At 45.2% G+C, this 17,671-nt stretch overlaps 2 protein-coding genes across 4 annotated transcripts in view; one reads left to right on the top strand and one right to left on the bottom strand.

Annotated features, from left to right (window-relative positions):
* PAXIP1 (PAX interacting protein 1) overlaps nucleotides 1-11,709 on the bottom strand; it is a 58,873-nt gene extending 47,164 nt beyond the window's left edge. The window contains exons 1-3 of one of the 3 annotated variants that reach the window (XM_054655398.2): nucleotides 11,573-11,709; nucleotides 7,355-7,489; nucleotides 2,395-2,438 (exon numbers count right to left, since the gene is read on the bottom strand). In XM_054655398.2, coding sequence (XP_054511373.1) covers nucleotides 2,395-2,438; nucleotides 7,355-7,489; nucleotides 11,573-11,653 — 260 coding nt within the window. In that variant the 5' untranslated portion in view covers nucleotides 11,654-11,709. Of the gene's footprint in view, nucleotides 1-2,394; nucleotides 2,439-7,354; nucleotides 7,490-11,572 lie in introns of those variants that run through there. The other 2 variants (XM_063815855.1, XM_054655399.2) reach the window with 2 other exon arrangements.
* LOC101058317 (uncharacterized) lies at nucleotides 11,652-14,425 on the top strand. The gene is made up of 2 exons (XM_063815957.1): nucleotides 11,652-12,337; nucleotides 12,690-14,425. The coding sequence occupies exon 1, from the start codon at nucleotides 11,652-11,654 to the stop codon at nucleotides 12,309-12,311; it is 660 nt and encodes a 219-aa protein (XP_063672027.1). The 3' UTR covers nucleotides 12,312-12,337; nucleotides 12,690-14,425.
* Nucleotides 14,426-17,671: the final 3,246 nt, after the last annotated feature.

The raw sequence follows: 17,671 nt of genomic DNA on the forward strand, positions 1-17,671 counted from the left end.
GAAGCCTTTTGATCTCTGATAGCTAGCTAACTATATACAAATATATAAACACACACATGCCTATACACATACACACAAATGGCATAGCAGTTATTTTAAAAGCAAAATTAAAACGTCTTGTTTCTTTTAGACTGAAACGTTGTGACTGCTTCCACTGCACAGTAGGAAGAATCCTTCATAAGAGCTTGATTGAGCTCTAGTCTTATTATCTCCGCTAACTTTGTGAACTTAGGCAAGACAACTGTGAGCTTCAATTTCCCCTTTTTTAAAACAAAAGTTGGAATATATGATTCCAAAGATCCTTCCTATTTCTAAAGCTGATCTTAAAAATTCATTCAAAATGATTAATGAGCACTTACTACACATCACACACTGTGAATTTAACAAGACACAAGGCAGTCATGATCTCTATGTGCCTGTAATTCATAGTCTATTCAGAGCAAACAATGACTTTTTTTGAATAATATGGAGTGTGTAGAATTCAAAATGGGTTAAAGTATTACTTCTCTTTCCCTATAGGAGTAAAGTATACTGATTGAGATAGGTGAATCAAGAAAAATATCAGCTTAAAAATTCTATTCCAAGTTTGAAGTCTCCTATATGGTTACACAGATGAATCCTATAAACATTTGAGACTTCCCTGGCTGTAAAAAAAACTCTGAAGACTGCAATGATACCTTCAGCCCCATTATCTAAGATCTGTTTCCATCTTCCAACCTAAGCTCATGGATTTTCTACTTCCAAAGACTTGGGGAAATATTAATAAAGGCAAATCTCAGAGTGCACTGTCTACCAGTGAGTCTCCCAGGCTCCCTTGTTTGTTTGTTTGTTTTTGAGATGGAGTCTTGCTTCTGTCGCCCAGGCTGGAGCGCGGTGGCACAATCTTTTGTTCCTATGGATAGGCAAGTAAGAGCTCAAAGAAGATCCCAGTGGCTGGGCGCGGTGGCTCATGCCTGTAATCCCAGCACTTTGGGAGGCCGAGGCGGGTGGACCACAAGGTCTAGAGACTGAGACCATCCTTGCCAACATGGTGAAACCCCGTCTCTACTAAAAATACAAAAATTAGCTGGGCGTGGTGGCGCATGCCTGTAGTCCCAGCTACTCAGGAGGCTGAGGCAAGAGAATCGCTTGAACCCATAGTCCCAGCTACTCAGGAGGCTGAGGCAGGAGAATCGCTTGAACCCAGGAGGCAGAAGTTACAGTGAGCCGAGATCGTGCCACTGGACTCCAGCCTGGGCGACAGAGCAAGACTCTGTCTCAAAAAAAAAAAAAAAAAAAGATCTCAGCTTCTTAAGGAGTCTTGTACAGAGAATAAATGACCTGGAACAGCAAAATCAGCCTCTTAGCTCTATTCCCAGTCTTTTTCATTTCTTATAAAAGTAATAAATAACGACAAAACAAAAACAGGAACTAATTTCCTTCAACTCTTTAGGCTATGTACAAGAAAATATTAGAACTTCTGAGTTGGAGTTGCTAAAGTTCTACACATCCTCCAAGAAGAACTGCTTGTAGAGGAATGTTTTCCCTATTTCTCTATAAATATTTCATGATAAGTTTCCTTCCATCTGCATTGATTCAATGGGTAATAAGTGCTTTCAAGAGAACTGCCTGGCATAGCTGCAAAATAAAATAGAGCACATGACATAATCTCTTGCCAGGTCTAAAATTTTAGCAACTGTATGGTATCAGGTACTTGCAAAAGAAATGATTTCCACAAGCAAGTTACACTTGAAGTAACAGTCCCATGAAGCATTATCCTTTTAGGATGAAAAGGGAGCCACCAGGCCTAGAAGAGTAAACAGGAGGCCTGTAGAACGCCTCATTTCTGACTCCTGACACAGTGCCAGGGCAAGGGCACATCTATGAATGCTCCATGAACGAACAATGCAAGCAAGGAAGCTCCCTGAGGGCAGAAATGGTCTTCTTCACCCCTCTATTTTCAGTACTCAACCCACAGCACAGGTGCACTGAATTAATAATCGTTCTACCCAATGCAATTAAAAGGATTAACAATGCACGTTATAAATTTTATTCTCATGTTCTCTTCCCCAACTTACTCTTCAAACAATTCATGATTTGATTCACATAGACTTAGAATTTTAGAAATATCCCTCATCTAGCTAGCACCACAAAAGCTGAAGAGAACCGGAGCTCCTGCCTCCAGTTCCCGGCCTAGAGTTACTTGTCACAGCTGAGCCCTCTTTAACATGAGTAATAACAAGGATCAGGTACATAAAATTTGAAACAGGATGGAAAATAGTAGGAATATAAGATGTAGACAAAACAATCTGTCCTAACGAATGAATCCACTTTTCACTCCGTTAACTATCATTTCTTTCAGTCTTAAACCCAGAGTTACCCTTTCCCTCCTCCCCCACTCAAAAAAAAGGATACGGCAGAAGAGTTCCACACTGAACGGACAGAATCACCCAAGAAGGCTGAAAAAGAAAAGATTAAATCAAAAAGTGTTCTCAATTTACAAGTGGCATGATACTATTTTACTAGTGTTGTTCTTAGAAATTAAAAGTCTCTGTTACAACCTATTTTAAAACATCCAGATTACAAGTATGAATATTCAAATAGAAATATTATAGTCAAAGATTAGTTACTAATATCCAAGATGAAAAATCCAATTATAGAATGAAGCACTACCATATTTTTTTAAAATTATGTATAAACATTTAAGTTCCAGGTTTACATACTTATTACTGCTGACCCCCACAATTAGGACTCAGGGGAACTGCCACCCATCCTGCCCCACCACCGCCGCCACCTCATCCAGGGCATAGTCAGCCTCTCATACGCTCCCTTCTTGAATCCCAAATTCAGTCAAGTCTAAATTCATGAGGTGTTTGTTTGTTTTAGTGAAGTCAAGCAGATACAATGTTTGTAAGCCATAAAAACTATCTCTAACTGCCTGAAAATATTTTTATAAATTCTAAAAACTGAGATTAATTATAAAACAGATTAATTACTACCTTTCTGGGTAATTTATATTTTTGAAAAATTATCTTGTTTCTATGTTTAATTTTTATAATTATACAAATCATTCTCCTGATAGCTCTACTTCAGAAAATTACTATCAAAATGTAGTAATGCCCCCATTACTACATTCTGGAAGGCAGCTGACTTCCAGAAACTTCAGCCAACGGAAACATACATATATGCTCACTACCCACCCATCAATTCATTCATCAAATATTTATTGAGAATCTATTTTATGCAGAGATGGTGCAAGGCGCTGGGGATGTAACAATGAAAACGAGAAACGCAGTCTTTGCTCTCCTGCAAGTCATATTCCAAGCTAATGATCTTCAAGCTATTTTTGTCATGTACACCTTAAATAAATTTCAGACAATGAAATGCCCCCCTTATCATTTTTTAGATGACATCTACAATTTTTCAGCATAACTCTAAATAAGCATATTTTCTGTGAGAAGAGGAATATTAAACATTTTATAAAATAAAATAAAGATTGGCAGCTGTGCCTGGGATAATTACTTCATGATGATTTGACATTTACCAAAGGTTTTAACTAAGTTACTGGATTAGTTATCTGAAATCTGAAAGAAGGCACTTAATTTTTCGATCTATGTGCCTTATCCAACATATCTTCACATTTTTTGATAGTCCTAGAAAAATTCCAGTTAAATTAAAAAAAATGGGCCAGCATCAGGAATCTGTATTGGCCTTGACACTTCTGAATTCAGAACACCTTCACGTAGACCAAGCTCTCCTTTCAACAGCAACACCCAGAAACCCCTCTCTCCTCATGATGCCATGACTGAGCGCTAAGGGAACAGTCCCTAAAACCAGTCTTTCTGATTGTCCTTTTGTCTGCTGTCCACGAGAATTCTCAGAGCCTGGGGCAATGCAGTACAAGATTAGGATGGGTGAAGGTCTGATTCTTCCTGTGTAAAGTGGGAGGGGCCACTGTGACCACAGGTGTGTTCTCAGGCAGCTTTAGGAAGGGCCAGTCTGGAAATGTTATCTATCACCTTACAACCATCCACACAGCATACAGGCTGAAAATCTCCCCCCAGGGAGCTTGGGTAGGGTATCCCAGTTTAAAGACTGCTGGCTATCATAAAGTCCCATCCAAGCACAGTAGAATCACTGAGGCCCTACTTCAGATAAGTTTAGATAAAATAATGCAAAATTAGGATGTAGGCCACAGTACAAAGCAGAAATGGAGAACTACAAAAGCAAAGTAATAAGGAACTATTTATCCTAAAGGCAAAGAACAATATATAAAAATAAGCTGGCTGATCGCGATGGCTCATGCCTGTAATCTCAGCACTTTGGGAGGCCAAGGCGGGCGGATCACTTGAGGTGACAGGTTTGAGACCAGCTTGGCCAACATGGTGAAACCCCGTCTCTACTAAAAACACAAAAGTTAGCCAGGCGTGGTGGCACACGCCTGTAGTCCCAGCTACTAGGGAGGCTGAGAGAGGAGAATCGCTTGAACCCTGAGGCAGAGGTTGCAGTGAGTGGAGATCACACCATTGCACTCCAGCCTGGGAGATTCTGTCTGAAAAAAAATTAAATAAAATAAGCCCACTACAAGTCAGCAAAATTAACATTTCCAATGATGCCCAAAGGCCACTGAGAAAAATATCTCAATTTAAAAAATAATTTAAAAAGTTTTGGTGCCCAAAGAAGCAAGTTTTAAAGATTTGTAAGATTCAAATATGTAAATGATAGATAAACTGTCACTGTGTATAAAGACGCCTTATTTTTAAAATGCACTGTCAAACTTCCTATCAAGGTAAAGGCCAAGGGATACGCCTCTAGGGAACCAGGTCTCAGCCTTCAGTCATACGAATTCAGACTCAACTATTAGCAGCAGGATCCAAAATAAGACAGGCCCATAAGGTTCAAACTAAGAATATCAGGATCTACTTGAAATATCTTAGAGTGAAGGCAAACTGTTGAGTCAGCTCCGAAGTACTCTACCACCTTGTAATGTAACACAATAGTCCCTGGACAATACAGGTGCTGCCAAAAATTACAAGCAGGCTGGAATGCTACTGGGTACAGATGAAATATGTCTGTCACTCATTTTAAAATACTATAGCCAGAGGGGGAAAAAGTTGGGTTTGCATACAGTAAACTACCTTGGCAAAATGGTGATAATCCTAGATGCTAACTGCTAATTGTATAAGTAATGGGTATTTCTACTTAGCCTTACATACTGACTTTCCCAGGAATATGAATACTGTGTAAAATGAAGGAAGACTGCTTTGTTTAGCTCAGGAATTGATCACCATTCTGAAACGTCACCTCACAGCGGCGACCCCACTTGTGGGGTATGATATCAATCTGTAATTGCAGCAGCTACCGGCAGTGACTCTACATATAGCAGCAGCCATGCCCAAGTGTTTACACATTGAAATATATATTTATTATTTACTTTCCTTTTATTTCGCCTTCACATTTCAGTTTAGGCAATTTATATATACATATTTTAAAGGTTGGCTTACGTATCGATTCATTTCTGGATAATAAGGGGGGTGCTACAAAGTATTTATTACAAAAAGGTGGTTTGGGGTCAGGCAGGTTTAAGAACTACTGCTGGTAGTTGGCCTGGCAACAATCACCTAGGCCCCAAGGATGTGTTAGAAAGATCACCCTTTCACATAACATCTGCATAAGATATGCAAAGCCACTTTACTGAGACGATAGCTCCAGGCTATTGTCTGAGAGAAAGAAAGTTTGTAGGAAGGAGAAGGAAGAGACAGAGATACTGTCCCTAAAGCAGTACAAGGAAGCAAGCCAGAGACAAAAACACGTTCCAAAGAAGAGGGTGCCCCAGCTCAGGACCTCATCCAAGGCAGTTTCCGACCCTGGGTACCAGGGAGGTCACCACTTCCCAGCAGCCAGGCGGCTTCTCTGGCCCCGCAATTTGACTTAATGGCAATCTTTCTATTTTTTTCCCTTTTTCTTTTTGTTTAAGAGATGGTGTCTCACTGTGTTACCCAGACTGGAGTACGGTAGCTATTCACAGGTGTGATCACAGTGCATGGCAGCCTTGAACTCCTGGCCTCAAACAATCCTTCCACCTCAGCCTCCTAAGTAGCTGGGACTACAGGTGAGTCCCACTGCACCAGGCTGGCAATCTTTCTTAATTCCTAACACTGTTATTGTTAAACCACAGTAACTTTCATACTGATTTCTTTTTAAGGCAAAGCATTTAATAACATGAAGAGGGAAAAAATGGTAGTGGTATAGAACTATTTTAAAACAAATAATAGAGAAGATCTGAAATAAAATCGAAGCATTGGAATTACAAAATTTAACAAATTTTTAAAACACACATTTTAACAGAAGTCAACTAACTTATCAGCCATAACATAATACAGTAGGTGGATAAACAAAATCTGAACAATTCTTCTACTAGCTGAATCCCTCATTCTCTGCAATAAATTACCTATAGGTCAAGTTGGATACACCCCAGACGACCAGTGGGTAGACAATGTGACTAAAGGCCATTGTGACTCTTGTCAGAAAGGAGTTCCACAACATAGTTAATGGGGGACTCCCTTCAGCTAACTGAAATTCAGAACACCTTGCCACAGTAGGGATGGAAAGTAACCCTGTCCTAGAGTTACCTCCTGACAGGCCTTAGCCTGCTTTTGGAATGAAATACACTCTTACAATAATTCAAACACCCATCTGATTCAAGGCATCAGATCTGTTTCCCATGACAGGTTTCCTTGGCTCAGAAAACTTCCAGGCAGTGGTAACATGGGACGAGTTCTGTAGCAGGCATAAAGGATGACCTAGGATTACTTATGACATACAGAAACCATGCTCTACCTTGGTTTAGCTGAAAGGGCCTGAAGCTAAGGGAAGTTACTCAGATGTTAAAGATGTCCACAGTTATCTGGCAACTTTCCACATAAAACAGGACTTTAGGGCCAGAACGGTGGCTCATGCCTGTAACCCCAGCACTTTGGGAGGCTGAGGCAGGTGGATCACCTGAGGTCAGGAATTCAAGACAAGCCTGGCCCAACATGTTGAAACCCTGTCTCTACTAGAATACAAAAATTAGCCAGGCATGGTGGCAGGCGCTTGTAATCCCAGCTACTCGGGAGGCTGAGGCATGAGAATCACTTGAACCCGGGAGGCGGAGGTTGCAGTGAGCTGAGATCGCGCCATTGCACTCCAGCCTGGGCAACAGAGCGAGATTCCAGCTCAAAAAAATAAATAAATAAATAAAATAAATAAAAAATAAAAATAAAATAAAACAGGACTTTAGCAAAAACCCTGAAAAGAGCTATAGTGAAACTTCAATGTACTGCTTGCAAGATACTGAGGAAAAGATATAAAACAAATTATGTTTACTACTGACCTTTACAACAGGTAAGTCAAAGACTTCCCGAGCTTCTCCCACCTCTGGATTGTCCCCATCCTCTGAGATTATGTGTGAGGCTAGTGCATTGTAGGAAACTTCCTTCGCTTTTCCAGCCTTGAGAAGCTGAATAACCTAAAAAACAAGAAAATCCACACAAATTAAAATGGGCAATACTGTACTGTACTCTTGAATTACAGAAATAATTATTGGGCATAATAGTACTTTTTAATAAAAACACACCATATTCCCCACATAAAAACTAACAGCCTTTTACTCTGAATAATATGCCAATGAAACTTTCGGGGACAATCAAAAGCAGCAAATCTTGATTCACTGACCAAGTCAATGACCAAGTAATGGAGGCTATTGTGAGTCCAGTAGTGGACATGGTCTGTCCTCAAGACAGATGGGCTGGACAAACCAGGAGACAGCACAACCACTGCTGCGGTGGGGCCACGCACATGGTGCTCCTGAGCTTCCAACTTAAAGGCTGGGACATGGGGAGTTTCACCATAATTAGGGAAAGATTCTGGAAGACAAGATATGTGAGCAGAACCCTCATAAACGTCTGGGTGTTAGGCAAAAATCCATACATCGAGGAAGAGGGAGCAGTGTTGAAGGCACTGAACAGGTGAATACAGAGCAGACCATAAATGGGCTTTCTTACACACTATGCAAAAAAGTCTGTGCTTCATTCTGGGGTATATGCAGGGCCACTGAAGGATTTCACACAGGAAAAGTAGCACAGATTTCATACAAAGATGACAGTCCATGTGAAAAGAATGGATTGGGTGGGCTGGCTGTGTTTGGTTGGCTAGGTGACTAAAGACAAGAGACCTGTTAAGAAACAAGTGCAATAACCCAGGTGAAAGAGGCATCCATTAAAGGGATGTCCTGATGGGCAGAAAGGAGGAAGATGTGAGAGAATCTGCAAGCCTTGGTGTCTGGAAGGGGTATAAGCAAAAGAGCAAAGTCCAGACTGAAATGGTGGTGAGTACCACTCACTGAGGAACACATCAGAAGGCTGGCAGGTGGGGACGCAAGGACGTGTTTTAGTTTGGGCATGCCATTCTTTGGGGGTCGTGTTAATATCTGGCAAGAGGCATCCAGTTGCAGCTAGGAAAAGATGTGGATCTCCCTGACAGAAAGTCATCAGCATTATTACATAGATGGGAGCCACAGCCATGAGCGTGAAGGTGGTCGCAGTGCAGAATGGGAGGGGAGCTAGAGAGTAGACACAGCAACTGATAACTTCAGGGACAGGTAGGGAAGCGCAGTATCACAGGAGAGGAGCGTCAACAGAAGCCAAGGAAGTGAGGGTTAAGGAACAGTCGACAGTCAAGTGCTTCAGAAGAGGTAGGTAGTGTCTAAGCTGACAGTGCACACCAACTGTCAAAGTGACATGGTGCCCACAAAGCTCAAGTGACCCACAAGGGCAACCCTCTTCCAGGTCCCCTCTCTGCAGCAGAGAGCTTTCTTCTTTCACTTATTAAACTTTTGCTCCAACCTCAAAAAAAAAATAAAGTCACCCACAAGCTAGACAACCTTTTCAGAATACTTTACTGACCACTAATAGATATGAACTAGAGCAGAGGCTCAATATTTAGTAACTGAAAAAACAGCGGTCACTGGCCATGGGCCACTTTAGCTTTCTTCCTTCCCTTGACCTCTAAGCATTTTTAGCTTCACGCATCCATTCGACTGGTCTTCAGAAAAGGCCCCCTCCTTTTCCTATCCTCCAGTCTGTTTCTGATCCTACTCCCTTCTTCATGAGTTTCCCTGTCCATAGCTATGTTCCCTCCACCTGTAAACAGTAAAGTTACCCACATCCTTCCACGCGCTTGTGACGCAACACAGATCCCTCCCCAGCCCTCTCTTCCTCAGGCACCTTCTCTATTTCCTTCTCAGGACAAACTTCCTGAAGAGTCTAACCTTTCTGTTCTCAGTTTCCATTCACTCTTCAACTCCCTGCAATCCAGCCCCTTCCACCAACACTCTACCAAAAACACTTTACTCGGTTTTCACGAACTTTGAGGATGCCAAAACCAATAGCTTCTCTTCAATCTCCACACTACTGAGTATCTTAATAGATTTATCTCATATCACTCTGTTCCAGATATAGTGATCATCCCGATGTATCCCAAACGCATGAATGCCTTCATTCCTCAGCACATACGCTCCACATGAAAATATTCCTTCATGTTCTTAACTTCTGCTTATCTCAAAACCCAACTGAAATGACATCTACTGAGTGACATTTCAGTGGTGTCTACTTTGCACCCCAGTGGAGAAATCTGCTACACCTTGTACTGTGATATGTCCAGGTGTGCTCCCTCCCCCACCAATGAGGGGCGCTCAAGGGCAGGTACCATGTCCTCTTCACCTCTGTATTATACCTGGCACCTAGTCCATGCCTGCCTCATATTAGATGGTCAACATGTGAACTTATAATCCACAGTCATAAGAGTCAGAGAATCAGATGTCCAGGCTCAAAACTTTTCAGAAAATCTACTGTTTCAGATCAAAGTGGTTTGCCAAGGACATTTTTAAGCATTTAGATTTGATTCGAAGTCGAGTAAATATGGTTCCAGTTCAACTTGTTCCAGGTTTTAAGTAACATTTGGTTCAAGTCCCCTATAAGAGCCAAAGTCCTAAAATGAAACACGAAGGCTAGGAAGGAGGGGGAAGAGAAAAATGGTGGATAGCAAAAAACAAAAACAAAAAAACAAACAAAAAAAAAAGGGGGGCTGGGGAATCATCAATACTGGAAAAAGCTAACACTGTTACAGGCACTCATCTTGATCTCTCCGTGTTCAGCAACTGTTTTACTCTGTAAATTCATAGAAGGCTTTTTTTTTTTTTTTTTTTTTGAGACGGAGTCTCGCTGTTGTTGCCCAGGCTGGAGTGCAGTGGCGCGATCTCGGCTCACTGCAACCTCCACCTCCCAGGTTCCAGCAATTCTCCTGCCTCAGCCTCCCGAGTAGCTGAGACCACAGGCGCCCGCCACCACGCCCGGCTAATTTTTGTATTTTTAGTAGAGATGAGCCTTCACCATGTTGGCCAGGCTGGTCTCGAACTCCTGACGTCAGGTGATCCACCCGCCTTGGCCTCCCAAAGTGCTAGGATTACAGGGGTAAACCCGGCCTTGAAGTCTCTTTACCCTAAAGTTACAGGGCAAAAAGAGTCCAAAAAGTTGTTACTAACATACAAGGACGAACCTCAAGAAGGCCAAGATCACTCAGCCTTCTACAATTCCTTCTACACCATCCAAGTTTATCTGCGAAATATGAGTCTCCGCCCTTCCAGGCCTAACTCTGGTCACAGGGGATCCCCATCCTCCAAGGTGGGGGCCACTGATGTCACACCCAAGGCAACATTACTGTACAGTTAAACTTTTAAGAAGGAAATATTTTGAAGATTAACCTGAAGAGGATATTCAACTAAGATGCATTCCTACCACGGACTGATAACTGTGTGACATCAAACAGATATATTATTATAGGAATACTAAGGAAAACCCACAATATCCCTTGGCGTGAGCCCAAACTACACAAAATTAAATGTGTAATGTGATAGTGTTACCAGGGTACCGTAAAATTAATCGTCCAAGTGGGAAAATCAAGGAAGACGAATGCCAGCCCCCACGTGCAGGGACACAGGGTGGAAGGGAGCCCTCCTCAGCCCCGCACAGGACGGCAGCTGCCCGGGTGGCGGAGGCGGCCAAGCCGGTGCACGGCCACGACCCCCGCCGGCCGAGCGAGGCTGGGGTCCCCGCGCGAGCTGCCCCGGCTGGGGATCCCGGCGCCCCTCGTCCGCCCTCGGAGCTGCTCTCCCGGGAGCCGAGACGCCCGGCGCGGGGAATGGGGAGACGCGACCCCGCGCCCGTCCCGCTCAGCAAAGGAGCAGAGAACGAGGCGGCCCGGTGGGTGGGGGGCGGCGACCCCAGGGCCGCAGGCCGGGGGGTCAGGGCGCGCACTAGGGGCCGAGGTACAGAGCCCCAGGCGCCCCGGCCGCCCTCCCTCCCGCACTCCCCCGGGCCCCGGCCTCCCGCGCCCACCCCGCGGTCGCCCCTGCCCTCAGCGCAGTCAGGCCAGCGGCCTCGGCGGACCCGACGCTCTGCGCCCGGCGCGCGCCCGCGGCAGGAGCGGGGACGGGGACGGGGACGGACGGGGACGCGGACGGGGGAGGAGGCCGCGGCAGGGGCGGGCGCGGTACCTGCGGGTCGATGTCGCCCACCGCGTAATACTTGACCTCCCTGAACATCTCCTCAGGAACTTTGGGCGCCTGGTCCGACATGATCGCGGCGGCCCGGGAGGCTCCGCGGCGGCGCCCGGCCCCGCCCACCCCCCGCCCCCGGCCCCCGCGGCGCCCGGCGCCCCCACTCGCCCCGCCAACGGCCCTGCCCGCGCAGCCCAGGCCCGGTCCTGCGAATCGGGGTCCGCTCCCCCGCCCTCCGCGCCCCCGCCCGCGCCCGCGCCGAGCGCCCGAAGCGCGGGAGCCGCGCGCGCCCTGCGGGACGCACCATCCCGCCCCGGCCACCGAGGGGGAGCGCCGAGGAGCCGCCCGGCCTCCAGTGACGCCGCGCGCCTCTGCCGCCACCCACGGCTCCGGGGTAGCTGGCGCCTGCCAGCCCGCTCTGGCCCTTGCGGTTCCATGGCCGCCGCTCTGCAACGAGCGGGCCCCGAGGACGAGGGGAAACCCGCTCCCCCCTCGGCGGGGCCGGAGTGAGCCGGTCCCGGGGAGGAGGGGAGCTGGCAGGCCCCTCCCGTCGCCACATGCGGCTGCTCGGGGGCGGCGCATGCGCGCGGCGGAGGGGGTGGGGCCTTGGGGCCGCGAGTGGGAGCGGGAGCGGGAGCGTTTCTGCGGCCTCCTCGGGCTTGTTGGCCCTGGGCAGAGTGGGGTTGGGTGTCCCGGCTGTTCGCAGTGGCCGCGAGTGCAGCCGGACCTGCAGTAGTACCTGAGCCGCTCTGGCCGAGCAAGGTACGGGGCCCGGGTCTACACCGCGCTGGACCCGGCTATGCCGTGACGGAATTCCCGAGGCCGTAGCGCCACGCGAGACGCGCACTGGTGGCCTCCGCGGCGAGTCCTGGGGTCTCCGCAAGGCCTCAGCGCCCGAGCTGGGGACGTGCTGGGGGGAGGCCCGGCCCCGTCGCTGCCCGAGGCCCCGCTGTCCCGGCCGGACCGGCCTGGTCCCTGGCGTCCTGTCGGGTCGGCGCTGGAGGAGAGTCCCAGACAGCAGAGCCCGCGGTGCAGCTCCAGCCCCGGGAAGCCCCGCGCTCAACAGGTTAATACTACACAGCGGCGATTCTAATGGTCACGCTTTTATTTACAGCTCGCCTCCCTTCCGCCAAGATTCACAGAACACGGCAGAGTGGCCTCGGGATCACCTGCCCAAGACACCTGCACGACCGGAAGTTGGGAGAAGAAATAAGGCCATGATGACGAACGCAGCCTTTCTCGTTTATTTCCAATCCCACAACAAACCGGAGTCCAGGAACTCATGGGTGATTATCGGACTATTACCTAGTCGTAAAACTGTGGAGCATTGGTGTCTAAAGGAATCTGAGACAGACCCGCAGTGTCTCCCCCACATGCCTTAAGTCACTTCTGCCAAGCAGAAAATCATTTTTAAGTAAATGTTAGTGAAATTGGTTTTAAAAAAGAGAAGGGGCCGGGCGCGGTGGCTCACGCCTGTAATCCTAGCCTTTAGGAGGCCGAGGTGGGCGGATTGCCTGAGTTCAGGAGTTCGAGACCAGCCTGGGCGACACGGTGAAACCCCCGTCCCTACTAAAATACAAAAAATTAGCCGGGCGTGGCGGCACGCGCCTGTAATCCCAGCTACTCAGGAGGCTGAGGCAGGAGAATGGCTTGAACTCGGGTGGGGGAGGTTGCAGTGAGCCGAGATCGCGCCGCTGCACTCCAGCCTGGGCGACAGAGCGAGACTCCGTCTCTGAAAAAAAAAAAAACGAGAAGGCTTTCAAAATTACTCTGCGGTACACTAATTTAACAGATTAGATCACTCTCCAGGCTTTAAGTTGGTCTTTGTTCTACCCTTTTTTTAGTGTATGATAAAAGTTGTGTTGGTTCGTTGATCAGCATGCAATGAACTCTGGCTCTTGTTAATCAGGTGAATACAGTTTTGTCCTTACATTTGTATGTATGTCATGAGTGGTTTTGTATGGGCAGGAGGTAAATAACGCACATTTACATATACTTAATGATTTATCATTCCAATGTTTTCTGGTTGTTTTAGTCTTTCATTTGTCTCTTGAACAATCTGAAACATCCCTATTCTAAGGCTAAAAAATTTCCTTTACAAACTTAGGTTAAACATTCCTAATCTGAAATCCAAAATGCTCTAAAATTCGAATTTTTTTGAGTGCTGACGTGACCCCACAAATGGAAAATTCCACACTTGCCCTCATGTGACACTGGGTGACAGTCAAGTCACAATCAAGCCTGGTGTGGTGGGCACCTGTAGTGCCAGCTACTCGGGAGGTTGAGCAGGAGGATTGCTTGAGCCCAGGAGTTTGAGTCCAGCCTGGACGATATAGCCAGACCCTGTCTGTAAAAAAACAAAAACAAAAACAAAAAAAACAACATTTTTTTTAAAAAACGCCATCAAAACTTTGTTTCATGCACAAAATTATTTAAAATATATAATATAACCTTACCTTCAGGCTATGTGCGTAAGGTAAGGTGTATGTGAAACAAATGAATTTCTCATTTAGACTTGGGTTCCATCCCCAAGATATCTTATTATGTGTATGCAAATATTCCAAATCAAAAATATCTGAAATACTTTTGTCCCAAGCATTTCAGATAAAGATTACTCAACCTGTAATAAAAACACTGAGTGCTTGCCTGAAGGAAAAACCAAGAATTTGTCATCCATCCTTAAATTTTTATGACACCCTTTGTAATCAGGAAACCTTTTAATACCTAAGAATATATTTGATATATTCTGGTATATGTTTATCATTCTGATGTTTAATGTTCTATGTTGGGCATATATCAGTGTAATAAATACATTAGATCCAAATACAGATCATGCCGCGTTTTTATCGACCTGTGTGAGAGAACTTATTTATCCTTTTCTTTTTCTTTCTTTTTTTTGAAACGGAGTCCCACTCTCACCCAGGCTGGAGTGCAATGGCGTGGTCTCGGCTCACTACAACTTCCACCCCCTGGGTTCAAGCGATTCTCCCACCTCAGCCTCCCAAGTAGCTGGGACTACAGGTGCGTGCCACCACACCTGGCTAATTTTGGTATTTTTAGTAGAGACAGGTTTTCACTATGTTGGCCAGGCTGGTCTTGAACTCCTGACCTTGTGATCCTTCTGCCTCGGCCTCCCAAAGTGCTGGGATTACAGGCATGAGCCATCACGCCCGGCCCTCCCTTTGATTTTCTTGGTTAAACACAGACTAAGCATGTGATTTTATGTTAAAAGACCTGAAGTGGACCTCAACCAGGTATTTTATTTTGTGAATTAAGAAAGCAATTTGCAATGTTCAAGAGAACAAGCTTACCCTACTTCAGGTTCTGATGGTAAGGCAAATTGTGGGATTAAGAAACCTGCTATTTAAGGCCAGCGTGGTGGCTCACCCCTATAATCCCAGCACTTTGGGAGGCCGAGGCAGGCAGATCACTGGAGGTCAGGAGTTCAACACCAGCCTGGCCAACATGGTGAAAGCCTGTCTCTACTAAAAACAAAAATTAGCTGGGCATGGTGGCGTGCACCTGTAATCCCACCTTCTTGGGAAGCTGAGGCAGGAGAATCACTTGAACCCGGGAAGCAGAGGTTGCAGAGAGCAGAGATCACACCACTGTACTCCAGCTTAGGTGGCAGAGTGAGATTCTAAATAAATAAATAAATCTGCTATTTTAAACCCCATCACCTAGTCAGTATTTATAAAATACCACACGTGAACTGTGCAAGGCGGTCCACACAAGTGGATCTTACGGCAACAGCATCAGGAAGGCCTGGAGGCAGTGTCACACTCACTCAGTGAGTCTCCAATACTACTGCTTGGCCAGTAATGAAAAATGTTTACATTAGGTTAATTTCACGTGGATAAAGGATGCTCTGAGGCAGTCTAAAAAACTAGCATCCTGACATCATGAAGAGTAACCCATCCAGCAGAGGACGTAAAGATGGCAAGTCAATATTTAAAGGCAAGCGGTAAACTCAGAAATTATCTTCCCCAAAATGGCCATATGCAAAGTTATAGGAACAAAATATCATGTTGATAGTGCTGTATCTTATTCACAGTTAAATAAAATTCTTATTACTGGTTTTGTGACACTTCAAGGATGACCCATTTTAGGGTGATAACTATCAGTTTATTAAACAGAAGCTATGCATTTGTTTAATTTGAAGCATATACCACTTCCAGATATGACACTGAGCATTAATATTTTTAGACTTCCCCCAAGTAAATTAAAAGCATGATCATTTTGTTGATAATCAGCCTTTGGAGAATTAAACAGCCTGCTTACTGCCAGTGCTAGTTCAGTAAATATGTTTCTCATTTTCTATTTGGCAAAATTAGATAACCTAAGCCTAGGAAAAATAAAAAATTAGAAAAAAAAAGTAGAGTTGGGGATATTTAACTCAAATTTCCCTTACTGGTGGAAACTCGAGGCAGTTACTTAGATTATTTCCAAATGGCTTTTTTTAAATGTATTTCTATATTGTATACAACAGTCTCAGTCTTCATCTCTCCTGTTCAGCTAGCCATACATCCCTTAAAATTAGATATTTTTAATGTTTAGTAAACCTTTAGTTTGGGTTTATAGACAACATTTAACCTTCTCATGAAAGGGTCAGAATACTCCAGTTGCAGGCACAAACAGGCCATAGTTTAGTTGAAGGAGAAACTGCGAACTCAAAGGAGCACTGCTTCTCTGCAGGAAAGATCCCGTCAGTGGACCTGCGGGGCACAGCTGCCACCAGTGTCATGTAGAGAAATCACAAGTGAAGAGAAATTGTAAATTACCTCAAATTCTATACCCAGAAGCAACCACTATGGAAATCCTTCTAGACATTGTCCCGTATAAATATATTTCTTTCCCTAAAAAAAATTATACCCCATACTCTGCCACTTCAAAAAAATCAAGACTGTTTTTCCATGTCAATAAATATCTATATCATTTAATGAATACATAATACTCCCTTGTTTGAATGTACAGTATTCTGTATTGTTGCACATTTGTTGTTTCCAATTTAACAATTACAGTACTCCAATGAAGCAATCATCTTAAAATACAAATACATGTATAACGTATCATAATGTTCCATCCTTTAAGGTTAGAAACGACGTCCCATACCTGTCTGCCGTCACTCTGAGAACAGTGCGGTAACAGGATCAGCGATTCTCAACCATGGGCAATTTAGCCCCCTATGGCACATTTGACAACGTCTGGAGACATTTTTGGTTGTCACAACTAGGGGGTAGGGGATGCTACTGGCATCTAGTGGTGGAGGATAGGAAGCTGCTAAACATCACGCAACGCACAGGACCGTCCTCCATGACAAAGGACCCGTGCAAAATGTCAATAGTGCCACTGTTGAGAAACCCGGATTAAGATCATGTTGTAACTACATTTCAGTGGAATAAGACTTTGAAAGTTTCGACCGGGCACAGTGGCTCACGCCTGTAATCCCAACACTTTGGGTGCCCGAGGCAGGTGGATCACTTAGGTCAGGAGTTCGAGACCAGCCTGGCTAACATGGTGAAACCTCATCTCTTACTAAAAATACAAAAAGTAGTTGAGCATGGTGGTGCGCACCTGTAATCCCAGCTACTCGGGAGGCTGAGGCACGAGAATGGCTTGAACCGGTGAGGTGGAGGTTGCATTGAGTCAAGATTGCACCACTGCACTCCATCCTGGGTGACAGATCTAGACTCTGTCTCAAAAAAAAAAAACGAAAAAGAAAGTTTCTTGCACATAACGCCTTGGTGGCTTGCTTCAGACAGCTTTCTTCCAAATGGGACTTAGCTTCTCTCATGCGGCTTTGTTAGCTGTACAGATGGGGACAAAGCATATAGAATATCCTGCTGCAGTTTCTATGGCTGAGCTAGCAAGAGTGGCACACATACCTCCAGCCATTTCCACTGGCCAAAACCTGGTCTCCTGACACCTCCGTAAGCTGTAAAGGAGACTGCTGGGTGATGTGGTGTTCTTACACGTCCAAGAAAAGAAAATGGCATTGATGGTATCTTGCTAATTTTTGCCATTTTTGGTTTTCAAAAAAATTCTTATACGAATTAAGATTAGTGTAATATAAAACAAAGTTCTCAAAGATAATTT

Source organism: Pan troglodytes, chromosome 6, assembly GCF_028858775.2.
Source record: "Pan troglodytes isolate AG18354 chromosome 6, NHGRI_mPanTro3-v2.0_pri, whole genome shotgun sequence".
Classification (NCBI taxonomy): domain Eukaryota; kingdom Metazoa; phylum Chordata; class Mammalia; order Primates; family Hominidae; genus Pan; species Pan troglodytes.